This window comes from Macrotis lagotis, chromosome 1 (genome assembly GCF_037893015.1).
Source record: "Macrotis lagotis isolate mMagLag1 chromosome 1, bilby.v1.9.chrom.fasta, whole genome shotgun sequence".
In the NCBI taxonomy this organism is placed as follows: domain Eukaryota; kingdom Metazoa; phylum Chordata; class Mammalia; order Peramelemorphia; family Peramelidae; genus Macrotis; species Macrotis lagotis.
In genome coordinates, this window is record NC_133658.1 from 292275418 (window position 1) to 292289137 (window position 13720).

The following is a 13720-nucleotide window of genomic DNA, read 5'->3' on the forward strand; positions in this document are numbered from 1 at the left end:
CAGAAGCTTCGAGGGTTCGGGGGGAGCCAGGGACAGACCCCACCTGCTTCCCCATCTTCCATTCCTTGTAACTATCCAACCTAGGGCCACAGGCTGCCTGAGCCGTGTGTGTGTGTGTGTGTGTGTGTGTGTGTGTGTGTGTGTGTGTGTGTGTGTGTGTGTGTGTGTGTCCTTGGACTAACTCAGGGAAAAGGGTGGTCTCCGCATGTGCCCTAAGGTGTGCGTGGCAGGAAAGTCCAAGTTGGCAATGGCCAGGGGACCAGACAGCTTTCTTTACTACTTTGCCTGTGGCATTTTCGTCTACCTGGCTCTTTGTGGGGAGGATGAGGGAAGGCAAGAGAAGGAATAATGACCACATCCCGACCAGGACACGTGGCCCATGGGTCACACCCCCTATTCTGAGGCTGCTTGGGCAAATCCAGAGTAAACAAACTTCGGAGGTTGCTGGCTTCCCTCTTGGCCCAGACATGAATTACAGCTGAGGAGGCGAGAGGTCAGGGAGGCTAAGTCCCTGAGTACTTAGACTGTTCTATTCCCCTTTGTTTGGTCAACCCGGAAACTCCATCTCTAGATGAATTTTGGGGAGTTCCATCGTTTCTGGTATAGTTAAAGGAACACTGATCTTGGAGTCAGGAGATCTGGGATGTGGTCCTAGTTTTGCCATTCATTTGACACTTGGACTCTCGCTCTATAGCTTCCTTTTCTGAACCTAAGGTTTCCTCATTTGTAAAACAAGAGTTCTGAATTGGTACCATCTCCCAGACTCCTCTAACTTAGGATGATCTCAACCTTGACTTCAAGTCCATCTGGCATATGAGTCCAAATCCAGCCTCATTCACTTATTTATTGGGCTAGATATTTAGCCCTTTTTAGTCTCAGTATTCTCAAATGGAGAGAGAGAGAGAGAGAGAGAGAGAGAGAGAGAGAGAGAGAGAAAGGGAGGAAGAAGAAAACTACCTTTCAAAGGATGATTATGAACTTCAAATGAGAATGAACAAGATCAGCTGAGTTACAAATGTCAGACCTCCCCCTGGGAAAGAGGAAGGGTCTCTGTGAGCTAAAGGATTGAAAAAGGGTCTTGGACTTGTGGTGTAGTCAGTTAAGGAAGAACAACTGTGATATAGCTCCCAACCCAAGGCTCCAGACATCAAGATCTGCGTCCTTGGATGTCCCCTGTTCATGTTTACTATGAGTTCCAGGAGACTTTTCACCCACTCACTATAAAGGGCAGAGGGACACAGAAACTGGTTTTTCCTCTGGACTTTTCACACTGCCCTTCTCTCCTCCCCCCACTTATGTTCTTGACTCTGGGATGGGGAGTTGAGGGACCTCCCCTGGTAGGGAATGGTTGTCAGGGCAACCATACTGTCAGCTTTTATATCTAGCCTAGACTGGATCGGCAGGTTCCTTCTCACCCCTTCCACCCCCCCATTCAGCCCTCCCCCATTCCTTACTCCCACCAACCCCTGGCTGAATGCTAGAGGGAAAACTGCCCCCCCAACTTACCCTCCTGCAGGAGCTGGCGGTTACCTGGAATGTATGTTTATATCTTTCTGTGTGAAGGGAAGGCCCCACATATGAAGCCTGGGTGGCAGCTACTGGCAAATGAAATCTTCTCTGGGGAGTAGGAGGAACCCTGTCCCACGCAGCAGGGATTTAGAGGAGAGATTTATAAATAGTGGTGCTTTATTTTATTTTATTTTGTTTTGCATACCAAGCCCCAAGGGCCCAGAGTAAGCCCCAAGGGCCCAGGATCCTAGAATCAGATTCCTTTTAAAATAGATGAAGGTCAAAGGACCAAACCTGGAAAGAAATATAAGGGAGAGAGGGGAGAAAACAAAACTGGAGCTAAAAGGAAGGAGTCCCAGATATACTGAGTGATGGGGAGATTTCCAGACCCCAAACCTACAAGTTGTAATATGTAAAGAGCACTGGATTGGAGTCTAAAGACATGGATTTAAATCTCTAGCTATATAGCCTTAGGCCTTAGCACATATCAGTCCTCTGAAAATAAAGACCTCCATTTCCTTGCCTATAAATGAGCTTTTTAAACTATAAATCCTAGGATCCAAGTCATACCATCCTTTGTTTCTGCAGCCTGAGCTTTGAGTAGAGAGGTGAAATTCCTGAAGGAAAGAGTTATAATCTTCCTTCCTCCTTCCCTTCAGTCCCAGATCCCTAGACCATGCTCCTTTCTAGGGTGAGGACCCAGAGCCTCTGCAATCATTATTCTTATCACTGCAGAAGGGTTAGGGCAGGAATTAGTCCTGACCAAACATTTGAGCCTTCTGGAAGATCCCAAAGTATTTGAGGGGAGGAACGGAATCTGCCTAAGACATGAGGATGGCAATGAAGATCATCTGTCTTGTGTCCAAAGATAGCAAGGGAGGGATCTTCTTTTTCTCCAACCCTGGAGGTTCAGTTTGGTCTCACAAAATATCAGGCAGGATATAAGGATAACAGGAAGCTGCCAGAGAGCTTCCCTAACTGATATCATAGGGTTTCACCTCTTTGGTGAAATGCTGGTACAAGAGATTTGTAGGGCTAGCAAATCCTATTTCAGTTTCTCTGATTGTCTCTGGGTCTAGTTGCCATAGTGATGACAACTTTAAAAATGACTGGGGGAGTGGGAAATGTAGCAAGTCCAGATGTGAGTTGGGTTTTGGACATGCTTGATAAAGCAATATTATTCTCATATGGTCTTGTCCAGCAAGCAGCTGAAAATGCTAGGCTCATAGGTTCATAGGTTCATAGGATTGGAGAGGCCCTTTAGCTTACCTAGATTAATCTTCTCATTTTCCAAGATTCCAAAAACTGAGACCCCAGGAGGGGAAGTGACCTTGCCAAGATCACATTGATAGTAAATGGCAGAACTGGAATTCAATCTAAGTCTAAATCAGATTCCGTGTGTTTTCTACTACAGCCTTGCCCTAGGAGACAGATCAGTCTGCTTGGAGATCAATACATTCATAAGCATTTATTAAACCCCTGTTAGTAACTAAGGATGCAAGTACAAAAGTGAGTTAGTTTCCCTGCCTTGTAGGAGCTGAAATTCCAATAGAGAAAGGATGAAGTCTGCACCTTTGATTTTCTCGGCAGAGGGAATTCCTGATTGAAGAAGGTGTAACTTATAACCTTAAGATCACCAAGAAGCTAAGGAATTGCCCAGGGTTGTACAGCTAGTGATGTGTCAGAGATAGGATTGGAACCCAGGGCTACCAACTTCAAGGTTAATTCTTTATCCCCTATCCCAATCTGTTACATAGATAAAACAAATATAAGGTAATTTAGGGATGGGCCCTAATAACTTGGGAATTAGAAGAGGCCTTTTGAAGGAAGTGTAATTGACCTGTTCCTTGAAGAAATCTTGGGGTTCCAAGAGATTGAGGTGAGGGAGAAGAGTATTCTGGTTTAAAAGGGCCATCCTATGAAGGGTAGAAGGATAAGAAATAAGATGTACATAAAACATAAAAAGTAGGAGATGGTTGGAGATGTCAGCCTGGACAAGACTCAAACATGTGGATAGTTGAAGTGGATTAGAATAAGGGAGAGGAAAACAACCTTCAGGAATACATGCTTCCCACTTCTGTCGTGGGAGCACAGAATCTTAGTGTGTGTTTGCTTGAGGGGGGGCAGAAATAGGAAGATTGTTCCAGGTTGAAAGAAAATGAGGACAAGAATAGACTTTTAAATGCGAGGGTTTTTTAGGATAAGAGAGATTTGAGAGTGTTTGTAGATAACAGGGCAGGGTGGGCAAAGGGCAGGAGGAGGAATGAAAAAAGAAAGAAAGAAAGTGTATGATGGGGGGAAGGGAGAGATTGATCTGGCAGAAGAAAAGAGAACCCCCTAGGCTGGGATCCTCACAAGTTGGTTGCCCATACTGCATTAGCCTGACTCTGCTCCTCCCTGATCCTCAGGAGAGAGCCTGGGATCCTGGGAGGCAGCAGTAGCTAGCTCACTAGGAAGAAACCCAAGCCCTAATGCATTATTGATGGGCTAGAAGTCAACACTCCCTTATTCTCTCCTCCCCTTTCCCTTCCCCCTCCCCAGGCTGGAGAGGCCACTCCTCCATAATTTATCACTCTTCCTCTGGGAGAAACCAGGGCTGGGCTTTCTCTAGGGACCTGAATAAGGACCTCATAGCACATACTGGGCAGCACTAGGTTATGAAGCCTGCCGTCCCCCTCTCTTCTCAGTTTCCTTCCGGTTGGGGCAGTATGGTAGTGCAAAAAGGAAGGATAGTGGAAATCAGGATTCCAGCTCCAGCTCTGGAGCTTTAGGATTAAGAGGAGACAGTAGTTAAGAATTTCAGAGGATAAAGGAGCAAAAGTTAAAGGAATGCCGAGAAGCTTGTATTTCAGCCATTTCTGATGTAAATTATGCCTCCCATCCGAGGCTAGGGTACAGATCATGCTGCAGTTTCTCAGTCTGCCTTAAGGTTAGCTAGTTATGTTTTCTGCATGGCTAGAAATGTTTGAACTGAGACCGGGATCTCTATAGAGAATATTCCTGCCTAGGGTAGGTAGGCTCTCTGAAGGACCTAAAGGTAGGTCCTTTCTATCTGGGAGAATCTTAAAGCCTCATACTTTCAGGAGAACAGGGTTTTAGGGAAGTCCTGAGTGATTTCTCCCGTTCCTCTCCCCTTCCACTGAGTTGCTCAAGCTGGAGGCTTCTTGTGGGGCAATGTATTCTTAATGCTGAGATACAGAAAGAGACATATAACCAAGGACAATTAGGAGAAAGTGACTCAGAACTAAAATAATTATCAGGAAGGCAAAGGCACAGATTAATTACAATTTTGAAAAAGAATGCTATAAATAATTTAAAATAATCAAAGGGATAGATGATGTGATGCTAAGAGAGGACAAAGAGGGGCAGCTAAGTGGCATAGTCCAGGTGGCCCTGGAGTCAGGAGGACCTGAGTTCAAATCCAACCTTAGACACTTAATAATTACCTAGCTGTGTGACCTTGGGCAAGTCACTTTAACCCCATTGCCTTAAATTTAAAAAAATTTAAAAAAAGAGAGAGAGAGGACAAAGAACCAAGCATTCAAATCCTAATTTGCTTCCCTTTTGTCTCTCAAAAATGACCTTCTGTGGACTGTACAAGACACTGTACTAGTGGAATGCAAAGACAAAATGAAAAAGAATCCTTGCCCTCAATAAACTTACTTTCAACAACATGTAAACTGCTCTAAATATAATTATATGCAAGATAACTTGAAAAGGAGGGAGAAAACATTATTAATTAAAACGATCTGGAGAGGCTTCAAGTATAAGCTGAGCTTTCCAGGAAGCTGGGGAACTCTAGGACACAGAAGTCAAGGGGAAGCACATTCCAATTATTAGAGCAAAATTAGGGGAACAGTGAGTTGATTGATTTGGCAGGTAGAATGCATAAAGGGAAGTAATATGTAATAATTCTGGAAAGGTATGATGGAACCAAATTGTGAAATACTTTTTTTTTAGGTTTTTGCAAGGCAAACGGGGTTAAGTGGCTTGCCCAAGGCCACACATCTAGGTAATTATTAAGTGTCTGAGACTGGATTTGAACCCAGGTACTCCTGACTCCAGGGCTGGTGCTTTATCCACTACGCCACCTAGCGGCCTCTTGCCACCTAGCCGCCCCGAAATACTTTAAATACCAAGATGAAGAATCTGTATTTTGTCTTAGTGGCAATAGGAAACCACTGGATTTCTTTAGCTAGGGACATCCAGTTTAGAAAGAAGTTTGGCAGCTTTGTGGAAGATAGAATGGAGAAGGGAAGGAATGGAAGCTGGAAATTCAATTAGGAGGCCATTTACAGTAGTTCAGGCAAGAGATGATGAGGGTCTGAACTGGGATAGCAGCCATATGAGTAAGAAAGTAAAGGGGACATGTGAAAGCTATCACAGAGGGAAAATCAACAAGACTAGACATGAGGGAGTGGGAAGAATCAAGGATGATTCCAAGGTTGTGAACCTAAGGGTCTGGAAAGTTATTGATGCTTTCAGCAGAAAAAAGGAGGGTTGGATTTTTTGAGAAAATGTTTTATTATGGATCTCTCTTGTTTGAGATGCCTCTATATTCAGTTAGAGTTAATAATGCAGAACTTGAATTCTGGAGAGAGGGTAGGACCTCACATTAAAAAGGGTTAGAACAAATATTTGTTTGTTGGGGGCAATTGAAGTCCAAGGTAAGGGGATTGAGAAAGAATACCTAGCTATTTTAAATGTTTCAAATCTCTAGGCTCAATAGTTAATAAAAATGACATAATTAGTTATTTCCTAAAGTACAAAGAAAATTTATGCTCAAGGACCAACTGATGAGGTCATTGAGAGTGTAGAGAGAAGAGCCTGGGACAGAGCTATGGAACCCACCCACAGTTAGGGGGGCATGATATGAATGATAACTCCAACAAAGCCTGAGAAGGAATGGTTAGAAAGAAGAAAGGAGGGTGGCTAGGTGGCACAGTGGATGGAGCACTGGCCCTGGAGTCAGGAGGACCTGAGTTCAAATGCGGCCTCAGACATTTAATAATTACCTAGCTGTGTGGCCTTGGTCAAGTCACTTAACCTTGCAAAAAAAACTAAAAAAAAAGAAAGAAGAAAGGAGAATCAAGAGAGAGAACATTGTCATGAAAACCCAGAAAGGCAAGAGAACCCAGAAGAAGAAGATAGTTGACTGTCAAAGACTGCAGAAAAAACAGGAAGGAGGAAGACTGAGACAAAGCCCATCATAGTTGGCAATTGTGAGGTTATTGGTAACTTTGTAGAGAGTTGTTTCAGTTGAATGAAATCATAGAAAGAGAAAAGTAAATTAAGTAAAATAAAGAGATAAGGAGTAGCTAGCTCCTCCCCCCCTAAGAATTTGTAAATTTGTAAAAGGAAAGAGAGATATAGGAAGATACCTTGAAGGGATGATAGGGTTAAATGAAGTTGTTTTCTTTGAGGGGAGGGAAACTTGGAAGTGTTTCCAGGCAACAGCAAAAGAAGCAGTAGATAGAGACTGAAGATTAAAAAAGGAGTGATTGTGAGGACAACAGAAGACATAGAAGGGGATAGAATTAAGGGCTCACATTGAAGGGTTGGCCTTGGTAAGGAAAAGAATCATCTTTTCATTAGAGACTGGAATAAAGAAGGAGAGAATGGGGGATAATATCAGGGGATCATGAGATGTAGAAAAAGAAGAGTGAGCTTCAAATGCATGACCTCTATTTTATCAGTAAAGAATGTGACAAGATTCTTTGCTGAGACAGTGGAGTGAGAGTTTGAAAAGAAGTTTTTCAACAGTCACTTTAGAGACAAGACAGAGAAAGGTGAACTCATTGATAGTACACATCACCATAATTATCATCAGCTAATATTTATATGGTACTTTTTTGGGGGGTAGGCAAGTGAGTTGCCCAGGGACACACGACTAATATTTGTCAAATATCTGAGTTCAGATTAGAACTCAGATTCTCCTGATGCCAGGGCCAGTGCTTTATCCACTGTGCCACCTAGTTGCCCCTTTTGTAAGTTTGAAAAATACTTTAAGTATCATTTCTTTTTTTCCTCACAACAACCCTGAGAGATAGATGCTTTTTATTATCATCCTTATTTTATAGATACAACTCATGATTAAGCTAGGGTCAGACATCTATCTAGTAAGGGTCTGAAATAGAATTTGAACTCAGAACTTCCTGACTCTTAAGTTTGATACCTAGCTGACACCTTTGGATGGATTTGTAATTGGTTGAACCTAGAGAATGATTCTTAGATCTATCGATGTCTCCCTAAAAGAAAACACAAGTGGTATGCCACAAAACTCAAGTCTTCAGTTCTGTCCTTTTCAGGGTTTTTATTAATGATTTGGATGAAGGTGTATTTGTCAGGGACTAAGCAAAGAGGGTTAGTTAATATGTGTATGACAGAATCAGGATTTAAAGACATCTTAACAGACTGGAAGAGAATGGAAAGTCCTCTACCTAGGTTCAAAAACCCCAACTCTATAAGTATAATATGGGGAGGTAGGAGTGCTTTGCTCAGTGGTTCATGTAAAAAAAAAGAAAGACCAAGGGCATACTCAGTGTGTCTCAGTCCTGTGATAGATTTGGTTGCCAAGAAAGTAAATTGGATCTTGGGTTGCAGGTCTAGAAGTACAGTGTCCAGGGTAAGAGAGGTTCTCCTGATCTCTACCTAGGGCAGACCGTAATTGGGAGCATTGTGTGTAGTTCTGGGCAGAATTTTAAGGGCCACTGGCAAACTGGAGTAGATCCAGAGAAGAGAACTAATTAGGTGAGAAGACTTGAAGCCAAGTCGTTTTAAAGTAGTTAAGGGAGGGGGTGGGGCGTCTAGGTGGTGTAGTGGATAAAGCACCAGCCCTGGAGTCAGGAGTACCTAGGTTCAAATCTGGTCTCAGACACTTAAACCCCATAAAAAACAAAAACAAAAAAAAAAATAAAGTAGTTAAAGGCTCTTCATACCCTTCATAGAGAATACTTTGGATTGGGAAGTGGAGAAAATAATGACTCTCTTTGAATATCTGGAAGTCTGATATGCAAAAGAGAAACTTGTTGGGTGGGTCTCCGAAGGAGAGAACTAGAGATTCAAGTTTGGAAGCTACAGAAGTCAGATTTCAACTCTATATAAAGAATCCTTTCAAATAATGGAAGCCATCTGAAAATGATTGTATTGCCTTGTGAGATGGTGAACTCCTCATACTTAGAAGTGATATAAAATCTTGTTTTTTTAATATTGTTTTCCCTATTTCATGTAGGAGGAAGTACAGGGTCCACTTGAGAACCTGGTCCTGCTCTGATTGATTCAGGAGTTTTTGACCTGGGCCTTTTCTGAACTGGGTCAGTTTGTCCCTCCTTAGGCAATCCACTCCTGAGCCCTAATCATATTAATGTTAAATTTGGTGAAGAACCCCATCTGTTTGGGCCACCACAGCTCAGAACTCCTGAGCCCAAGAGATCCACCAATCAGCCTCCCCAGAAGCTGGGATTACAGGCAACATATCTGGTGAACAGTCAGTTGTTTAAAGTGCCTACTATGTACAAAAACACTGTGCTAGGAGGGAAGGAAGAGAAAAAGTTCAGGTAAGACTTGTTCCTTGCCCTCATGGAGCTTACAACCTAGTTAGAGGAAAAGATGCCAACTCTGATAACTATAATAGACAATAATTCAAATGCATTGGAGATTAGAAAGCAAAATGTTATATGGAATAAACCTGTGAATAATGGAAGATTTCTTTGAAGATATAGAATATAAATTGAACTTTCAAAGATGGGATAAGAAGTAGATAAGGGAAGACAGAAAAGGAGGCATTTTAGGCACAAGGAAAAAACCCAGAGGTGGGAGAATGGTTCAGGGGAAGAAGAGAAACCAGGTAGGCTGAAGAGTAGAATTTGGGGAGAGTATCAAAAAACTGGAATAGTAGGTTAGTACCCATTTATGGAGAGCCTTGAATGCACATGCAATCATGTGATGCACATGAGTTAGATTTTTACCTAGACCCCTGAAAACTTTTTTTTTAGGTTTTTGCAAGGCAAATGGGGTTAAGTGGCTTGCCCAAGGCCACACAGCTAGGTAATTTTTAAGTGTCTGAGATCAGATTTGAACCCAGGTACTCCTGACTCCAAGGCCAGTGCTTTATCCACTATGCCTCCTAGCCGCCCCCCTGAAAACTTTTGATTAGAGCAACATGACCAAAAATATTATTTTGGCAGCAATATGAAGGAGGGGGTGAGAGCTGACCAGAATATTACTATAGTATAGGCATGTGGTACTAAGGGACCTGGGTGAGAGTGATAAGATTAGGGAAAAGGCAGCAGATGCAAGAGATGTTGTAAAGGATTCATTCAGAGGACTTAGTATGAATGAATCAGATGAGATATCAGGAAAGTATCAATGATAGCCCAGAGATTTTGAACATATGAGAGACTAGGAAAATAGTGGTACCACAGCTAGAAATAGGGAAGTCAGACCAGTTTCTCAGGAAAAATGCAAAGCTCAGTTTTCAATATGTTGAGGTTAAGATACCAATGGGATGTACAATCCAGGTGCATCCTGGATGGACATCTGTCCATTTGCCAAGAATATTGCAGAGGGATTTCTACATCAACTAAAAGGTTGGATTGTCTCTTTCAGGATCCCCTTAGGATCTTTAATTCTAAGATTCATGAGGTCATAGGATTTAGAACTAGAAGAAATTTAGAGGTCATCACCCAAACTGAAGCTCAGTGAAATGACCTGCCTGAGGTCACCTAAGAAGTGAGTTGAAGATCTGTTAATCTGAAAATCAAGTTTATCTGATTTCCCATCCAGTGTTCTTTAAACCACTTTTTAAATCAGTGGACATTATTTGGGGGCATAAGGGTGACCCATGTTATATCAGTCAACTTTGCTGGAAGTAATGGCAGAAGTAATCAAGGTGATCTTTTTGAGAATTTGTTCAATGTTTTTTGATATTTATCCATACCCTCTCAAGTAAGATTCCCCTAATCCTGTTCATCCTAGGATGTGTGCTGCCTTGGACAGACTAGAAGCAACTAATGCATCCTCTGCTACTCTACTCTCCCCCATCTATATTGTATATTAATTTATAAAATCACAAATACATGTAAAAACAATTTTTGCATTCTTTTTGAAAGATTTTGGAGTTCCAAATTCTCTTCCTCCCTTCCTTTTCTTCCCCCCTCATTGAGAAGGCAAGCAATTTGATATAATTTTTATATGTGCAGTATATCACAATCTTTATAAATATTCTCTACCTTTCAGACTGTCATTTCTTATAGTATAATGGTAAGATCATTAGACTAAGGGGACCTGGTTTCAAATTCCACTTCTGACCCTGAATAAACTATGAAATTGGGCAAGTCATTTGGTTTCCTCAGTGTCCTTATTTGTGAAATGGATGAGTTGGATTACATGGCCTCTGCTATCCCATCCTGCTCTCAATCTATGCTCCCACATGGGGTTGTTGAGAATAATAATGATGTTTGGCCTTTTTTTTTTTTTTTTAGGTTTTTGCAAGGCAAATGGGGTTAAGTGGTTTACCCAAGGCCACACAGCTAGGTAATTATTAAGTGTCTGAGACCAGATTTGAACCCAGGTACTCCTGGCTCTAGGGCTGGTGCTTTATCCACTGTGCCACCTAGCTGCCCCCTTATGTCATTTTATTTATTTATTTGTTTGTTTGTTTATTTATTCACTCATTTATTTATTTTTAGGTTTTTGCAAGGCAATGGGGTTAAGTGGCTTGCCCAAGGATACACAGCTAGGTAATTATTAAGTGTCTGAGACCGGATTTGAACCCAGGTACTTCTGACTCCAGGGCGGTGCTTTATGCATTGCGCCACCTAGCCGCCCTGTCCTTCATGTTTGAAGAAGACCATGACTTCAGGGAGGTGATGCCATGACAAGCATATGAATTAGATATGAGTGAGGGGGTGTTGTGCTAATCACCAGCCTCACTGTCTCCTTTGGGGCCAGTTGAGTCCAGTGGCCAGATATGAATCAGCACAACTGGAAATGACCCTGGATGTGAGGCAATCAAGGTTAAGTGACTTGCCCAAGGTCACACAGCTAGTAAGTGGCAAGTTCAGAGGCCAGATTTGAACTCCCATCCTCCTGAATCCAAGGCCAGTGCTCCAACCACTGCACTACCTAGGCAGTCCCTTTCAGGGGGAGAAGGGAGGTAACAGATTGATGTTCTATCCAGGGGTAAAAGAGTGGGAGAGGGGAAAGACCCATCTGATTCATTTGAATGAATTTAATTATCATTTCAGTTCATCCAAACTCAGGGAAAATGAGATTCAAGCTCAGTTTGGATCACTTTCCTAAATCAAGTGAGAATTTTTCCTAGTTTAGTGAGAAGGTAGTGATGAGGAATCTATCTGGGTCTTAGCATGTCAGAGCTAGAAGACCTCATTGCACTCTTCACTTAGCTGTCTGCCCTCTGTGCAGAGAAGTGTGGTAGAGGAGCACAAGAATTAGGATTAGAGAGGTAAGTAATACAGATATCATTGAGTCCATTTGGCTTATCTCTGTTCATAAATGAGGAAACTGTGTTCTAGCAAGTTTGTTACTTGATTAAGTGGCAGAGGTGAGGTTTGAATCCAGGTGGTCCAACCCCAAATCAAGCTTCTTTCCATAAGGACAGCAACCTCTGTTCTCATGAACCTGTCAATCTAGCCAGCACTCTAGCCTGTTCCTTTTCTCTTATGCCTTAAATGAGGCTCTGAGGTAGGAAGTCACTTTCCTGTGACAATAAATTAGTGTTGCACTCCTTAACTAGCCCCAGTTCTCCTGAATCCTGTAAGGTCAGCTCCCTAATCCCATACTGGGATTCAGTGGAGGAAAAGGCCTAGGAAAATGGTCAAATTTCTTCATCCCAATGATTAAAGGGTTGCTTTTCCCAACCATTATTTTGGACAAAATTCTTTCTTCTACATATACCCCAAGGATGTCTCTCTCAGTGATGTTAAACTCCATAGAAGCTTGAATTAAAAAAAAAATCACAAATTAACATTCTGTTCTATCATATTTTTTACTTATTTTGTTAAGCATTTCCCAGTTATATTTTCATCTGGTTCTGGGCAGTTTGGCTGGCCATGAGTTTGACACCTCTGGTCCTGAGCCTGGACCTTGATTTCTCTTTTTATTTCCATGCTTCTACAGTTCACTGAAGAGAAGTTCGGGCAGGCAGAGAAAACAGAACTAGATGCTCATTTTGAAAACCTCCTGGCCCGGGCAGACAGCACCAAGAACTGGACAGAAAAGATTCTTCGCCAGACAGAGGTGCTGCTGCAGCCAAATCCTAGTAAGCAGCAGGGAATTTGGGGGGGGTGAGTGGGGGTGGCTGTAGGTTTGGAGGGGCCCCATCTGAGAGCGGACAGCTTAGATCCAACCAGTTTTGGAGGAGGATTCTAGAGGGTTGCATCTACACTAGCTAGAATACAGAGTCCTCTGGAGTCAGACCCTCTTTAAGTCTGATTCTTAGTCAAATGCCTCTATCATATGAGGTGGAATATTTTTAAGATTTGAATTGAAGATGTATTGCTCGGGTGTGGCTGCAAAACCAGTAGAATGTAAGCTTCTTGAGGGCAGGAACTGTCTTTCATTTTGTCTTTATATCCCTAGGACCCAGATGGCAGTTCCTTGCAAATAGTAGGTGCTCAACAGATGCTCATTGGATTGGGGGTTTGGGTGGGGAGAGGAGAGGAGAAAGAAGAGAAACCAAGAAGACTAGTCCTATCAAGGAATCATGGGTTTATCATCTCGGTACAAAGGAGAGAGCACAAAATAATCTTGTTCTTGGGCATAAAAACTCTGGGATGGGAGAATCAGCTAGAAAATCATACCCTATAGGACAAAGGAGGGAGAAATATTCATCATAGGATGTCAGAGTTAGAAGCAACCTTAGAACTGAGAGTGTGAAAAATCAGAAGTCTTATAGACAAGACAGTCTGATCATTCATTTTATTTTTTAAAGGTTTTTTCAAGGCAAACAGGGTTAAGTGGCTTGCCCAAGGCCACATAGCTAGGTAATTATTAAGTGTCTGAGCCTGGATTTGAATCCAGGTACCCGTGCTTTATCCACTGCGCCACCTAGCCACCACACATCATTCATTTTACTAAGGAAGAAACAGGAGTCACAGGATCATAAATTTGGAAAAGTAAAATTATTTACTCAAAGTAATATAAGCAGGAAATAAATATCAGGATCTGACCTGAGGTCTTGTGACTTCTT

General features: G+C 42.2%; 1 protein-coding gene across 6 annotated transcripts in view; it reads left to right on the forward strand.

The window, feature by feature from the left end:
* Nucleotides 1-13720, forward strand: part of SH3GLB2 (SH3 domain containing GRB2 like, endophilin B2) — a 29426-nt gene that overhangs the window by 516 nt on the left and 15190 nt on the right. For 3 of the 6 annotated variants that reach the window (XM_074211002.1, XM_074211001.1, XM_074210999.1), the window contains exons 2-3: nt 12649-12790; nt 13111-13137. In XM_074211002.1, the coding sequence (XP_074067103.1) occupies nt 12649-12790; nt 13111-13137 (169 nt within the window). The remainder of the gene's footprint in view (nt 1-12648; nt 12791-13110; nt 13138-13720) is intronic. The other 3 variants (XM_074211003.1, XM_074211004.1, XM_074211000.1) reach the window with 1 other exon arrangement.